The sequence below is a fragment of the Neovison vison genome, chromosome 3, assembly GCF_020171115.1.
Source record: "Neovison vison isolate M4711 chromosome 3, ASM_NN_V1, whole genome shotgun sequence".
Classification (NCBI taxonomy): Eukaryota; Metazoa; Chordata; class Mammalia; order Carnivora; family Mustelidae; genus Neogale; species Neogale vison.
In genome coordinates this window covers 24,693,470-24,710,545 of record NC_058093.1, presented here as the reverse complement: position 1 = coordinate 24,710,545, position 17,076 = coordinate 24,693,470, and the positions used below count along the sequence as shown (strand labels likewise).

Genomic DNA, 17,076 nt, shown 5'->3' with positions numbered 1-17,076 from the left:
CACCTTCAAAGTACATTAATTTAAAAAATTAATATAGACTTATTTTTGTCTTTTCTAAATTCCTCATTTTATTATAACTTTAGAATTTGATTTTTACCAAGGGCTTACAACATGTAATATCCCTGGACTTCATCAAACTGTGAATCTAGTTGTGCTTTCCAGATGACTGTGGCACTTTAAATTCTCCCTAGCTTTGCTCTAGATGGTAGAAACACATCATTCTCTGGCAAAGTCTCCCTTTTTTCTCTAAACTGGCCCAGGCTCCAAGCAGCTGTATTCCTGCTTCTCTGTTACTGATACAAGTGATTGTTACATCTCCTCAATATGCCCATAAATTTTCAGCTCCCTATTATTCATTCTGTATTTCATGGCTGTGTTCATTTGTAACTATTGACAAAATGATTAATTATGGAAGTAGCAACAGATTTACCATTTGTAAAATATATGCTAACACTAACTGTATTTGGGAGGGGAACATAAAGAGCTAACTCTTGAAGATTCTGTTGCTATGATGCTGGACAAAATGAGGCACATATGGGCTAAGAATGATAGATTAAAGCCAAAAAAGCCATTAATCACCCTTGCTTAATTTCTGTGGACTATTCCTGGACCTTTTGCTCTATCAGACATGAGCAACTTGATTCAGGGGTTTCCAATTGGCTTGGTATGGGTTTTCCCATTAGCACACCCTGAGACAAATACTTTGAAGGTCATTTACTGGGGATATGAATTCAGAAGGCACACACAAGGGAATGGGAAAAGTGAAACAAAGAAGGGAGAAAACAGTAAAGGGCACGTTATGGGTACACTGTGAGCAGTTAGGACTAGGTACCACTGAGGACCCTATGAGGAACCATATAAAATATGCTTCACAATTGTCCTACAGTTGTGGGGGACAGGTATATTAAACTATTTATCCACTGACTTCCATTTGTCCCCCAGAGGTATGGACTTGAGCCCAGTAAACTGTGGCATCTAAAAAAAAAACCCTTAGAGAAGGAAACCTCAGAGAGATGGAGATGGAGCCCTTGAGATAGGAAGTTGATAATGGCCCTGGGAGCTGTCCAACAAGTCTGCAGGTGACCATGAGGTTATGGGATCAATGGCATCTGCTACAATCTCCTAGCATTATTTTACCAGCTGACCCAGTATAGATGCATCACTTCTGAACGCAGAGCCAAAAATACTGGCAAAATCAAAATCACTTGGAAAGTATAAGTCATTGATTGAAATCTTCGTATTTTTAGTACTGATTTTAAACTTCAAATTCATAACCATAGCACTTCTTTATATAATACATGTAAAATAATATACAAATTGACAAAGCTTATTTGCAAGGTCAAGCTATAATTCTAAAATAATAAATAAAAATAAATGTGTTATTAATATATTGTGTTTTTCTTTTATTTTTCCTTTTTGAGTAACTAATTTGTTTCCTCTTTGAAGAGTTTGGATTAGGAGGGAAAGGCTATAATGAGGTGTGAATGAGTCTTGTTTGTGGGGCATTTCCACATTTTCCAAGCTCTTGTTCATTTTCTCTTCTCATTCTTTTCCTTTTTGTGTGTTCATATGTATGTGTTTTTTTCTTTTTTTTTAAACTACGTTGTCCTTTCTGCTATCAGTCTAGTCCAAGCTGCTGCCATCTTTTGCATAGGTGGAGTACAATAGCCACACATGATGTTTTTGCATCTACCACTGCTTTTTCCTCTCCATAACCTTTAGACTAAGAAAAGGTAAAACCTTTTTTTTTCTTTTTTTGCTCAAAACTCCGTAATAGCTTCCAATTTCACCCTGAGTAAAGACTGAACTCATCAAAATGACTTACAAGATTATGTAACTTGCCCCCACTTCCTGCCCACCAACACTTCTCTGGCTTCATTTCACATTTTCAAAATTGCTGTTCCCTTACTCACCCACCCAACTTACTCCTAACTTGTTCCTCAAAGCCACACTGGACATGCTCCCACCCCAGGGTTTTTGTACTTACATTTTTTCCTCTGGAATACTTTTCCTCAGTACAGATATCTACAGAGCTCCCTCCCTATCTTCTTTAGGCTTTTGTTTAAATTGTATCTTAATTGCTATTGCAATAACCCTCTTCCCACCAGTCAAATATTTCTTATTTCTCTGATTTTTTCCCTCTACAACATGTATCATCATCTAACATAATAGTTTTCCTTCTCATTTATTTTTTTATCTGCCTTCCTCCAAAAATCTTCCCCACAGCAGAGATTTTTACCTGTTTTATTTTTATATTTTAATTACTACATCTATAGAACTTAGAATAGTGCTTGCTGCATAATAGGCATTTAATACTTATGTGCTTATTGAGCATATTACAAGTAGATTTTTGGGTGTTTATATCTATGTGCATGACTTTTTTTTAAGTAACAAAATTCCTTTTCACATAAATATAGAAATAATAAAATTATCCAGGAAACCAGAAAAAGAAATTTCAGTTTCACTGCATCAGAGATATAGAGAATTCTTATTGAAGAATATCCTTTAATATATTCTAACTTTGTCAAATGCACATTAAATTAAAATCTTGGTTTGAGACACTTGATATGAAATTATAATTGGATATCAAGATATGTGTAGTATCCACAAAAATGCAGAAAGAGATTAAAGTATGCAAACACTTTAAAAAATACTAATGGACAATCTAATGCTTATTTGCTAAGCTGAGAATCCTATTCAGGCTTTAGCACATCAGGATGTATAGTGAGTGACTGAAAAGCAAAGAAGATATTTCTTGCATTTCTCACCATTTGCCCACTGACCCCTAGTCCTATGGTCTTTATAAACTAAGACATTTGATAGAAATGTGAGTCAAACCCCATAAGCCAATACAAGATGTACAATATGTGATTTCTGTCTTGGCATTGCATGCTATATTCCTCACTAACTCACCATCATTTCCAACAGTCAGGTACTATAAACTCCACAGAATAACTGCTGAAAATAATGGGAAGACATGCCTGGTTCAGTGTAATCTGAGAACTGAAGTACAATAGTGAGATCAATGCCTTGATCTCACACCATCATCCAACTATAGGCAGATGCTACAAATCCCAGAAAACAGCTAGGAGGAAAGTAGGAAACTCGAAGGTGATATTAGAATTAATTATGTATAATATATAAAACTAATATATGTATAGTAATAAATATACACATATAATATAATACATATATTTATAACATAAAATATATAATTATATTCAATATAATGTACGATTAAATATGCTATGTATAATACTTAGTTAACTTAGAGAACACACTTAATCATTAATAGTACCATTAAGAGAATCATAATAAATTCCAAGAAGCACTAATTTCCAAAGACAAAGGAAGAAAATTTAAATAACTGAAATTTAGCCAAAATAATTGACTACTTTGAATTTAAAACAAAGAACCCAGTTAACCAAACTAAATTTTTAAAAATTGTCCAAAATTCTATGTCAGATAATTTAAACATCAATTCCAGAATATGTAGAAATAAATGTCAGTGGTAGCCTGCATATCAAACATGTTTAATAAATATATAAGACATTTCAATGGTCCTAATATTTATATATTAAAACATTGACAAGAGAACTTTAGCCTAATTTGTAATATCAAAGTGACAAGAGTGTGGAAAAGTAGGCACACTCATGGAGTGCTGGAGGGAATACATAAGTAGTTATGGTTGACTTCTTATAGAGTCTTTGTCGAAATGATTTAAATCCTTTCTTAAAATGTAGATTACAACACCTATAAACATATATCAAGGAGATGAGATGACGACTCTGAAAAAAGGCACCTGCAAGGATGTTTTCTGACGTTTTGTTCAGAGTAAAAAATACTTAAGAAACAATTCAATCATCTTTTAGTAAGAGAATGTCCAAGCAAACAGTGATGCATCTATTTAATTAATTATAATGCATCCATGAGAATGAGAATACATACGTATTTATATTTAAAATATTCAAGATATATTACCAGGTGAAGACTAATTAACTTATGTATTATTAGGTATGTCACAATGCTACTATGATGACTATAGGAATTAATTTAAGCAATATCTGAAGAATTTAAAAATCTGAAAGGTTATAATAGTAAAATGTTATCATTAGTTATCTTTTGGGTAGTTTTTAGTATTTTTAAAAGTCCACATTTTCTACATTGAGCAATATTTTACTTGTGTAACAAAGAAAAAATGATTAAAAAGCAAGAACTGGGTGATGGGGATTAAGGAGGGGATATGTGGTGATGAGCACTGGATGCTATAAACACCTAATGAATCATTGAACACTGCATCAAAAACTAATGATGTACTATATGTTGGCTAACTGAACAAAAGAATAAAAATTAAATTAAATTAATAATAAAAAAAGAACTGATTGAACAGTGGCATGACCCCTCCTTGAAGCAGATGGAACTTTAACCAGATACCCAAAGTCCAAAGATATCCAGCCTTCAGATAGATAGGGATTTGGAAATCAGCAACAACAGACCAAAATGGGGAAAGGCTGAAAGGAAAAAAATGAGAATGAAGCTGATTCCTTTAACAAGACTCAAAGAGATTTCCCTTTTGGAATCAAGCATTTATGTTATATACTACAGAGTTAGGATCTGTTTCATAGCTCTATTTTCTCTTTCTTTGATTGAGCTGTCAACCTTTCTTCAGTTTTATATTTCATAGTAATTTTTAATTTTCATTTAATACCTAATAAGCTAGTTTTTCTTATCAATCTTTGTTGTTGTTTTCTCAGTTTTATCAATTGCTCCTCCAGATATAAAGGTTAGAATCACTTTGTGAATTTCCAAAAGCATCCAAAGCAAAAATGTTATCAGGATCTTCCTTAGAATTTCATTAAACCTATATATTAGTTTATAAAGAAATTAAGTGGTATATTTGTCTCTTTTGAACAAAGAACTTGGCATGTCCTTACATGTATGTCAACATTTATTTACTTCTCATTATTACGAAGTTTTATTCTTATATATTACACAAAATTTTTGTTTATGGAGTATATTTTTTGTTTATGTGGTGAATTTGCATTTTTGACTTTTGTTTTTGTATTGCCAGCAGAAAGGACACCTACTGACTTTTTTATTTCATTGTGTTGGGTTACCTTTATGACATTTTAATGAGTTCTAAAACTCTGAGTTGGTTCTTGGTTCCTCAGGATTTTCTAAACAGGTCATTAAAAATAATTATCTTTTAATCTTTCTCTCTCTAGATTTTTTCTACATTACTGAAATAGTAAAATGATAAATAATAGTGGGGCAAAGGTAAAACAGGTCTTAGTATGGTTTGTTAATGACTTTCCAAAGAAGCAGGTTTTAGATCAATAAATTCTGTATTTTCATCCCCCATTAAATTATTCTATAGTCTTTATTATTTTTTAACTGGTTTTTTGGTTAATTTCATTGTATTATTCCTATTATTGTAAAGTGACTATTTATTTTTAGGCTTTCTGTAACAGTAATAAAATCATTTAATACTCTGACTTTCTCCTAAGTATGTTTTTGGTTGTTGCTCATATATTTTATCATAAAGTGAACTCCTTATTGTAATTTTAAGATGCTGTTATTCTTTGACCCATAAGTAAATTAGGAGGAGCATACACCTATATGCATGTTTAAGTATTAAATGTTTTTCTTTGGTTTATAGACCTTCATAAGTACTGTAGTTCATAGGTTCCTTTTTATTGTTGATTTATGCTTCCCTATTACACTCATTCAACATCTAATACATCTTTAACCATTTGATATTATTTGGGTTTTAGGTGTGTATCCTTTAGGATTCATGAATGTAAGCAACAGAAATTTATTTTGCTAACTACTACCCCTTCACTTCCCCAAAAAGAGAAAAAAAAATAGTTTGTCATTAAAAAAAAAGAGAGAGAGAGAGAACTAAAGGAAACTAAGTTACAGTAAACACTGTCAAATTCCTGAGAACATCTGGCTAAGACACTTCTCTAAGTATGGACTCTCAGTAATATTTCAATCACAATTTCCTACATGGTCCTCTGTCACTGCATTATTCTCTCCAAATTCAAAGTTCTAGATGGGCATGCCTATCTGCTAACTTCCCAGAAACCACAAAAACAAATTAACAAAAAAGAACAACAACAAACACAAATAAACAAAATTAGACATTTCAGTCCTGCCTCATGATAAATTCCATATATTGCTAGTTTTTCCCCAGAGAAGAATATTTCTTGGCTGCTAGGCAGTCAAATAAACAACAAATGCCTATTATATTATATCTTTTACAGAATCTTATAATTTAATTTTGTTGTATGACTAAATTTGAAATGGCTTTGCTTTTAAGTATAGAATATATAAATGCCACAAACTGAAGTACCTGAATTTATATAAGTGTACTAAGAATCCAGGTATGCTCTGGATGTGATGCAGAAAGAGGGAGGGGCACACAAGGTGGGTTGTCTTTTTTTTTCTAGTATTTTCTTCATTGAATGAAAGGCTTGAGTATAATTAATGGTCAAATAAATGATTATATGGAGTGTTCATGATTATCCATTAGAAATGCATTTTAATTAACTGTTAATTTTCTGGTTCTGTAGATCTACATAACAAGAGGTGTAGTTTTACCTTACACTGATCACAACCACAGTAGGATGCCAGAAACTCTTGCCAAAAAATGCTGCATTTAATTTCTAGTTTCATCAATGGTACCTAAAAATGATAATTAACATGTAGTGCTACAATGAATTCAGACTATCTTGAAACACAGCCAAGTCATCATTACTGAAGCTTTAATGGGTTGAATGTATAAAAGAATAAATAACAAGTGACAAGCTTATTCCTAAGTAATTTCTATATGTTAAACTGAAATTAGGGGACTGCAAGCAAGATAGGTCAAGTAAACATCATAGGGATGGTGGAATTACAAATTGATGCAATGAATTACAGTCACTGAGTTACTGAAAGTGACATCAACAGACAAAACACTAGGTAAAGCAATCTGCAATGGACTTATTCAATTTCATTAAGCACCATTTAACTCATCAACCAAAGAGACAGAACTACAAATCATGAGAAGACTTGCTAGTAGAATTCTCAGCTACCAATCAAGGGAAAAATGACTTCATTTTTTACTTCAAAATACATATTCCTGGGCACCTGGGTGGCTCAGTTGGTTAAGCAACTGCCTTCGGCTCAGGTCGTGATCCTGGAGTCCCGGGATCGAGTCCCACATCAGGCTCCTTGCTCGGTGGGGAGTCTGCTTCTCCTGCTGACCTCTCTCCTCTCATGCTCTCTCTCTCTCTTTCTCAAATAAATAAATAAATAAAATCTTTAAAAAATACATATTCCTAGTGTTAACACTGTGATTTAATTATTAGTTCTATTTAAAAAGAAAATGCTAAACTTCACAGGTATTAAACATCATGTTTTATTACATACAACTAGAAAGTGACAGAACCTGGATTAAAACTCCAGTCTATCTGACTTAGGATTCTATATTTCTCTACAGTGTACTCAAGGCAGAAAGGGTAGAAGCAATCCACTGGGATTTCCTTCTGGTCAAACACAGTCTATAAGTAAGGTGCCATCAATAGTCTTACAGGATAACCCCGTATCTTATTCAACTCAAATACGTCCAAAAATTTATTTTTTTCCACGAGACCACACCTAGGTTCTATCACATCTAAAAAAGATGATTATCTGTGCCTCTCCTTTGGCTTTAAGTTTCCAACAATCATCTATCCATTATAATTTCACCGGCAATCTGAATAAAAGTAAGAAACAGTCATTGAAGTTGTTCAAAGAGGAATGTAAAAAATCTCCTTTTAACTTTGGCATGGATTGTAGGATTTCTACAAGGATACAAAGGATAACTAATTATGCTTTACCTTGCATTTACCCTTACTCTTCCCTAAGAATGTACATTATGATAAAAGAGACAAAGTAATGAAGCTAAATTAGATTTAGAGGGTTTTCATTTTATTTGGGACACTACCCAAGTCAGTGTCATAGACAGATATTTACAAATGCCTTTTAATAATCAGGTTTAATTAATGTCATCAAATAACATAGAGATAACAAGTAGCAGCAAAGGGACATGGCCTTTCATGTCAGAAGGAACAGGGTTGCAAACTTTTTTTTTTTTTTTTTAAGATTTATTTGTTTGAGAGAGAGAGGAAGAGAGAGCGCAAGCAGGAGGGGTAGATATAAAGGGAGAGAGAATCTCAAGACAACTGTGCTGAATGTGGAGCCTATTGCCGGGCTCTATCTCATGATAGTGAATTTATGACCAGACCCAGAACCACAGGTCTGACCCTTAACAAGCTGCACCACCCAGGCGCCCCCAGGATTGCAATCTTAAGACCACCATTTAGCTGTGGACCTTTGAAAAACTTTTTTTTTTTTTTAACACCTCTGAACATCATTGTCGTCTTCTATAACGTGGTGAACATATTCTCTAACATGCAATATTGTTTGTAATGTTCAAGTCATGTATCTAAACTACCTGACAGAATACACACTAGTTATTTTTATGACAGCTATTACTAAGGAATACAAGAGGAAATGACCTATCTATATCTAAATTTCATACCTTCCTAGATGATAATATCTCTGCTAATAATATACTTTAAAAGTGATACAAATGACCCATTTCAGCAATGAATTAAAAATTGAGTAAGCATATGGGGAAAAGTTTTTGAGATTTAGCTCCTGTTATTTTTATTCAAAGGACAAATTTATGATACCTGGTATTTTTCTTTTGTATTGGTCCCTCCAATTGTAGAATGCAATCCAATCCAGACAATTCAATAGAAAAGACAATGCAAAGGGTATCTTAGCTATGACAAGAGTGAAGTGTTATTGAAAATATTTTTTTCCTAAACAATTGGTTAGAGATTTTACTTGCTGTTATGCCCACTTACACCACAACTTTATACATCTTTATTAAATTAAATTTAAATGAACTACATGAAGTATGAAGGAGTTATTTCTAACTCTTATAGAACTGAAATAATCGCATAAAACTACTTTGTTTCCATTAGAAACACATAGTGATTAATCATTGTTTCCCTTGAAATAAGACATTCTTTTCAAAACTTGGAACCCACAAACAAAAGTCTTGTTTTTCCACTGATGGCCACTGCAATGCTATTTTTGTTAATTAAAAAAAAGATAAGATGGGGTGCCTGGGTGGCTCAGGGGGTTAAAGCCTCTGCCTTCGGCTCAGGTCATGATCCCAGGGTCCTGGAATCGAGCCCTGCATCGGACTCTCTGCTCAGCGGGGAGCCTGCTTCCTCCTCTCTCTCTCTGCCTATGTGTCTGCCTACTTGTGATCTCTGTCAAATAAATAAATAAAATCTTTAAAAAAAAAAGAGAAAACGAATGATATATTTGTGACATACATGCGGCAATGTCAGATTTTATGAGTCAGATTTTATGTGCTGTACAGAGAAAAAGAAATACAGCATTTTATGAGTTAAATCACAATCTTTTGAAATAATATTATACTAAGTTAACTTAATTAATATATGATTGTTTCATTGTGCATTAAAATACTTATTTTTTATTTTTTATTTTTAGAAAACAGTTGATTTTTCAGGTAAAATGTTTTTTTGGCCTAAAAAGTAAAACATCTGATTAATGGTTTTTCCCCTTCCTTCCCTTCCTTCCAACATCTACTGAGCACCTATTATGCCCAAAATTGCGAAAGTAGAGAAGAAAGCTCAGAGTTACATGACAGACAAATATGAGTAAGCAAATAATATAATATGATATTTATCATATTATATTACAATATGATATTTATTAGCTATTATAAGAATCTCTGAAATATATCAAGTTCTTATGTCAGTCAAACTTCTAAATATTTTATATGATTCCTCATTTAATCCCCATCACACTTTAATGTGATAGGTACTACTACCCTCCACATTTCACAAATGAGGAAACTGAGGCACAAAGATTTTAGACAATTATGGCAAAAGCTAATAAGGAGCAGAATTTGGGTTCAAATCCTCAGAATGTGTTTGCTACTACTGTCCTATACTATTTGATATAACCAAAGAGATAATTTAGGACAGAAACCTAGGTTTCTATAGAAACACAAGTACATTTATTTTCTCAGACATATCTGTTGGTACCACATTGCTTGTATTTGACAACTTCTGATCAGTTTACAAGACCAATGAATCAACCTCAGGATGAGAAAAACGCCTAGGAAAATTTTAACAAAAATGTCTTTGCATAATTGGTGGATGAATTTGAAAATCCAGTATCCAAATTGATAGCTACACCATAATGCACTTTTTCCCTTGGAGTTTTGTATCTGTAAGGCATCATTTGCAGCTCTGATGGTTGCTAAGTCCAAGCAATAGATCTGACTTGTGAATTACTGAATTACTGTGGTAAGCCAATATTTTGGGAAATACAGGCAGAGGAAATCATCTTTTCTCACTGAAATGTAATTTTAACACTATTCTAATTTTCAGTGAGACCCATCAAAAATACAACAGAGAGTTGAGGTTGGAGAACCAGCCTACTTCCTGATGCTGCCACTGGTCAGTTGGCTGATCTTGGGGAATACGTTTTACCCTTCTAAGCCTTTATTTTTTTCAATGTTTAATATAGACAATAATGGTAATTCCAGTAAGCATTACATAGATGGTATAGATGCAGTGATGGCACATAGGAGGTATCCAATCAGTATGAGTCATCAAATCACCTCTTGGAATAGAGAGCTTTGATACAAAAAGCCAAAGTCATAGTTATATATAGTAATTACTACAGTATTTTAAAATAACTTGTCTTTATGTATATACATCTTTTTATCTTTATTACCACTGCATAGTAATTAATAGACTATGTGTTCCCTGATGGCAGGGACTCTGTCACAGTCAACAATCCTGAACCCAAGATGTTGTGTGGCAAAAAGATCTTCAATACAGATTGCTAAATTGAATGTGCTTGAGGAATAAAACCTAGAGAGAGAAGGTGCAAGCTCTGCATTTACTTCCACAGTTTTAGCTTCCGAAAAATGATAGGCTCCTCTGAGAGTTCACGAGATCCCATCAAGGGAAACCAAGAGGTGTATGCAGGGTGTAGGTTGAACTATGGAGTTCGCACAGGGCCAGGCACCAGACAGGGCCTAACAGTGTAACTTTTTGGTGAGTTCTTGGTTTTTCCACTTTACAGGAATTCACAATGATCAGTTACTGGATATTCTGGCTAAAGCTAAGTCAAGACAACATTGTATGCCGGATAAAATCCTGTGGTTAGTCTAGGCGGCAAGGCACAGCCACCAAAGGCAGTCCCAGCCATGAACTCTCTGTGTCCAATTCTTCAAAAGAGACAAAATGTCAGCAGCTCTGACTGTTGGCCAGTCCAGCTCTGAACAACTCAGAGATGTATTATTTATCCCATTCTATGTTTTACTATACAGTGAATGCATTCTTTAAAAAAAAAATTAAAAGCTTAATATTTTCATTGGACTTGTGAATGATTATAAATCTCATTGCATTTATTTTAAATGGGCTTCCAAATCACTGATGTATGTTGGGAATTTTTTCATGTTCCTTTTTGAGAGGTCGTTGTAAGTATTCATTAAATGTCCTATATTATACATCATTTTCTGGCAATGTAACAATCTTATTTTTCAATTTTAGTAAAATAATTTCATAACTTAGAGGGGAAAAATACTCTTTCTGCATGTAATTCTTTAAAACAGAATAAGTTCATGAGTTTTTAAACTGCAAGCTATTTAATAGCCTCCATTTGGTAATTATAGAGATTTATATCCCTCTCCTCATCTCCCACAGAATTCAGAGCTGAACTGTCCAGTTGACTTAGAGACGGTCTTAGAGGTCTCTACATTCATTATCTTTGACAATAAGCTGTTAGATTAGGTTAATGATTTAAGACTAGTATATGTTTGGAAATGGGAGAAAGAGGTTTAAAATTAATTTATAGGAATATAATCCACTGGTCATTTTCATGTTTCATCAAAAAATATTTTAGAGGATGTCTCAGTAGTAATTTATCACATTGATGTGACAAAATGGGCTGTCCTTGCTTTGCTAAGAGAGGGAAGCCATTCATCTCCTTTTTGGTTCAGACTTTCAGTGTAACCAGACGGTTTATCACTTACCAAGGAATTAACATAATCTAAAAGTTATAAAGAAGAAGAATACTGGCATACTACAGATGCAGTTCATGTTACAAGACAAAACATGCCATCCATATCAATAACGTCATACAGTTTTTACTCTCAGTAGAAACTATATCTATCCTCCTTTTCTCTTTGAATAGCCCTTAATATTCAACTACAAAAATAAATTTCCCTTTTAACTCTTTCATGAACCATTGGGATGGTTCAGACAGTGAATAATTTCATATGATATCCACAACATAAAATATGTATTTTTAAAAAGCTAGATATATATAGCTTTTTAAAATATATATATAAATATATATATTTATACATATATATATAATTTAAATCTAGTTTTTTCGAGGTTTTCTTTATTTTATGTTTTAAATAAATGAGGTGGATATGAAACAAAATTACTAGGACTGCCTAATGGAAATTTAGTAAAACAATTTTGTTTAATTCTAAAGTTGTTGTGACTTTGTTGTTTAATTCTAAAGTTTGTTTATTTCTAAATAATTTAATTTTAAATGTTAATTCTAAAGTTGTTGGGGGAAATTGGAGGGGGAAACAAACCATGAGGAGACGGTGGACTCTGAGAAACAGTCTGAGGGTTTTGGAGGGGAAAAGGGTGGGAAGTTGGGTGAGCCTGGTGGTGGGTATTAAGGAGGACACGGATTGCATGGAGCACTGGGTGTGGTGCATAAACCTTGAATTTTGGAACACTGAAAAAAATTAAATTTAATTTTAAAAATTCTAAAGTTGTCTATTATTTGTAGAATTTAATATTAATATTTTAGTTCATAACTTCATTGTCTAATTATTAATAAAATAAGTGAATTTCCCTTTGCTTTACATGCTAACTCTAAATTACATAACGCAAATTTAAATATTTTTTACAATCTGTTTCGAAAATGTTTTCAGAAAATACATTCATTAAATGGTTTTATTTCTAATCAATGATGCATTTACTATCATTAATGCACAACATTTCATTCACATCAAAATATTTTAGAGTCCTTTTCCTAGTATTAACTTACATTTATTTATTTATTTTATTTTATTTTTAAAAGATTTATTTATTTATGTGACAGAGAGAGTGAGTACATGAGCACACGAGCAAGGGTAAGAGTAGAGGGAGAAGGAGAGAATCTCCAATGGACTCCCCACTGAGCATGGATTCCAAGGCGGGGCTTGATCTCATTTCAACCCTGAAATATGACCTGAGCCAAAATCAAGAGTCGGATGCTTAAATGACTGAGTCACCCAGAAGCCCCCTAGTATTAATTAATTTCATACCAGCATGCATAGCAATATAAATTTTAATTTGTCATTAAACCAACTTAATACATGTGACTATATTTACATGAACTACAAGATACTTTGGAGATTCACAACCTTTCTATGAACATACAAATAATCCAGTGCTATGCTAATGTATACTAAAGGCCCTGTTCTGTGGTGAATTTTTTTTTTTTTCCTGCTCTCAGAGATACCATGGGGAATAAGAACAATACAAAAAGAGCTTGCAACATCAGGTAGGAAGGTTACCATCAGTACACAGCTCTGTGCATTTAAGGCAGATACGCAGAGGCAGCTTCTCTTAACAAGAACAATTTTACTCCTAAGCATTAGTGCTTCAGTTTTTCATATGAGGGAAAATAAATAAGAGACATGTTTTCTGAGAACATTCAGTCATAGAGCTTTTTTGGGGGGGGACCCTGAAATCAAGAGAAAATGAACATAAAATTTAGGTCACTGCTAAATTAATATTTTCTCTGTGGGTTTTCCTTTACCGATTGCTTTTATATGCACTTCACATCTACGCATTTAGGCTAAATGCATTTGAAAATCTTTCTTTTCCATTGATGCTCCATTAGCAGGAATGAACTCTGTTGCATCAGGATCTAAGCCTCTTTAAAGCAAGGAGGAGGCTGAGGGACCTAAGTACTCAACAAAAGTCATTCTGTTTTTATTAAGTCATGCCTGACACACTTTTCCCCTAGTGCCTTTTGACTTCTGCTTCATCAGAAGTCTGAATTTCTGCAACACATAAAGTTGGTGCCTAAGACATTTGTAGTCTTTTTCTGTAATATGTGAACCTGAGGACTTCTTGTTCTCTATGCATCCCAAATTAATCTGTCTCAAAACACTAAACTGGGCCTCCCATATTGAAATGGATTGCTAGTCCCACCATTTGTATGTTCATCATCATATTCCTTTATTGAGGTTAGTCATGTGTCTTGTATGGGAAGATAAATGGGAGAAATTATAAGTTGTATTTCTTTACTGACCAAGAAATCAGAAACTATGCATATTTCTTTTCTTTTCTTTTTTTTTTTTGTATAATCTCCTGGAGTCCTTTTTTCTTTGTTATCCTCATCAAATGTTGCTAATAAAGGATATGGAGACCTTGTTTTTCATATCTTGGCATTTCTCAAATTACTAAAATCTGTGTTCAATAAGCCTCTGTGATACATCTCTTTCCTCCACCTTTAATCCCTTTCTCCTCCCTTGCTCTTTCCCTACACAAATAAGCCTGCTGTTTCCTATCTGAACAAAGAAGGACCCTTTGTTGTTATTTTGACCCTAGAGCTATAGCCTTTTCTTCCCTTCATCTTCACATCCAAAATGTTTGAAAATGAGTTTCCACCTCCAGTCTACATTTAAGAAGAAACTCATGGATGAGTTCTTTTTTTTTTTTTTTTTAAAGATTTTATTTATTTATTTGACAGAGACAGAGATCACAAGTAGGCAGAGAGGCAGGCAGAGAGAGAGGAGGAAGCAGGCTCCCGCTGAGCAGAGAGCCCGATGTGGGGCTCGATCCAGGGACCCTGCGATCATGACCTGAGCTGAAGGCAGAGGCTTTAACCCACTGAGCCACCCACCTGCCCCGCTCCTGTCTCCATTTTAAAAAATGTTTTTATTATGTTCAGTTAGCCAACATATAGTACATCATTAGTTTTTTTTTTTTTTTTTATGTACTGTTCGATGATTCATTAGTCGCATATAACACGCACTGCGTATCACAGCACATGCCCTCTTTAAGACCCATCATTTCTTTACATCTGCTTCTCTGTTGAAGCAACAGTGAGTTAGGACTGTCTGGTTTTACCACTGAAAGTCTCATGACCCAAGAGATTCTTCAGTCCTGGACAAACTGACACAGCTTGTCACCTTACACACTTTCTCCTTCCATAATCTCTACCTCCACTCACTCTTCAAATTCTGAGAGTTGGGGCATCGGGGTGGCTTAGTCAGTTAAGCATCTGCCTCTGGCTCAGGTTATGATCTCAGGCTCCTGGTTTTGAGCCCTGTGTCTTGCTCCCTGCTCAGTGCAGAGTCTGTTTTTCTCTCTTCCTCTGCTCCTCCCCACAGCGTGTGTTCTCTCTCTCTCAAATAAATAAATAAATAAAATACTTTAAAAAAATTCCAAGAGTTAAACCTCCTGACTTTAATCTATTCCCCCCAGTTTTTGCAAGTCTCCCAGTTCAAATTTCTGTGCACTCATAGTCTGTTGTACCGGCTTCCTCAATAAAACTAACTCGTTTACTCAACTACCATGTTATATTAGTCTTACTTAAAGGCAAATTCGATTATGCTACGCTGCTTCCTTCACATTCTAAGTTTCCCTCTGAAACACTATAAAACTTGAGTCAGATATTTCATGATTTTGTCTATCTGTATATTCTTCCCTGCCATTTCTTTCTTCTTCTGTAAGCTCTATTCATGCATACCATTATTCCTAGAATATGCTATTGTAGCCTCATATTTCTATTGCTTTGCACTAGCCATTCCCAGAATCCACCCTTCTCAAAAACACCTGGTACGTCCTACTTATCGTCCACATCCCAGCTCAAGCACAAACTTCTCTCGGAAACCATCCATACTCTTTTAGGCAAATAACAGCTCTTGCTTTCCTCCTGTGTCTTATGTGTTCTTCCATTTAAAAACATATCTCACTGCATTAAGATAATCTTGTTTCTCTGTGCTACAAGATCCTTAAGGGAAAGCAATATGCGTTCCCCTTTCATATTCCCTGCACCCGCAGAAATTCTCTCTCAGTAAGTAATTGTTGAATTAATGTTTAATGAAGTAGTTGCATTATTTTTATAAGCCTTACAGTTAGGAGGCAGGGTAGCTAGGAATACATTAAGATCTTATAAATAGGAACTTACTACCATTCTTGCACAATCACTTTATAAGTTGTACCTCATACCTAAAGAATGACCAAGAGTGATTAGACTCATCAAAACCTAGAAAAATGGCTAATAATTTACTTACTGTTCTTGCATCCCATACAGACAGGGACTTATCTGCAGAACCAGTGAGAAGAGTGTTGGAGCAAGGAAAAAACTCAATGCTGTTCACAGAATCTGTATGTCCATACAAAGTGTATCTGCATCTTTCGCTGTATAGAGAGAAATGAAGAGTTCACATTTCAGGAGTTAGCACCTAAATGTTTCCTACGCTGTCTACACAGTGCTAATGAAGATAACTTATGTATCTGAGGCACAAGGTAGTTTTATAAATGGCAGATATGTACAAGAACCACATCTTAAAGGAAAATTCTATAGTCACCTTGTATCTTAAGCACTTTATAGAATTAGTAGCATAAAACTGACTAAATTTAAGTTAACTTTAATTTAAAGTCATTTGATAAAGCCATTTTTATACTGTGTCATTTACTCCTTCTCATGAAATGACTACATAAAAATTTTCCCCATCTAATAAAGAAATATGCTAAGAAAAGAAAATAATGAAATCCAATTTCATTTATAGAAAATTTACCTGCTATTTTCTAATGATTCCCAAAATACAAGTACAACACATTTCTTTAAAGGTTTATACTCCAAAGCCCATTTTATTGAAATAATCATCTTGAACTATTAGGGCAATTGTTCCAGAACAGTAATTGTTCTCCATAGCTCATGGAGAGATAGAGATTTTACAGA

The 17,076-nt window shown here is 33.9% G+C and overlaps 1 protein-coding gene across 1 annotated transcript in view; it reads right to left on the bottom strand.

Annotated features, from left to right (window-relative positions):
* SPAG16 (sperm associated antigen 16) overlaps window positions 1–17,076 on the bottom strand; it is a 1,041,622-nt gene that overhangs the window by 396,751 nt on the left and 627,795 nt on the right. Inside the window, exon 13 of the mRNA XM_044241541.1 lies at window positions 16,406–16,532. Coding sequence (XP_044097476.1) covers window positions 16,406–16,532 — 127 coding nt within the window. The remainder of the gene's footprint in view (window positions 1–16,405; window positions 16,533–17,076) is intronic.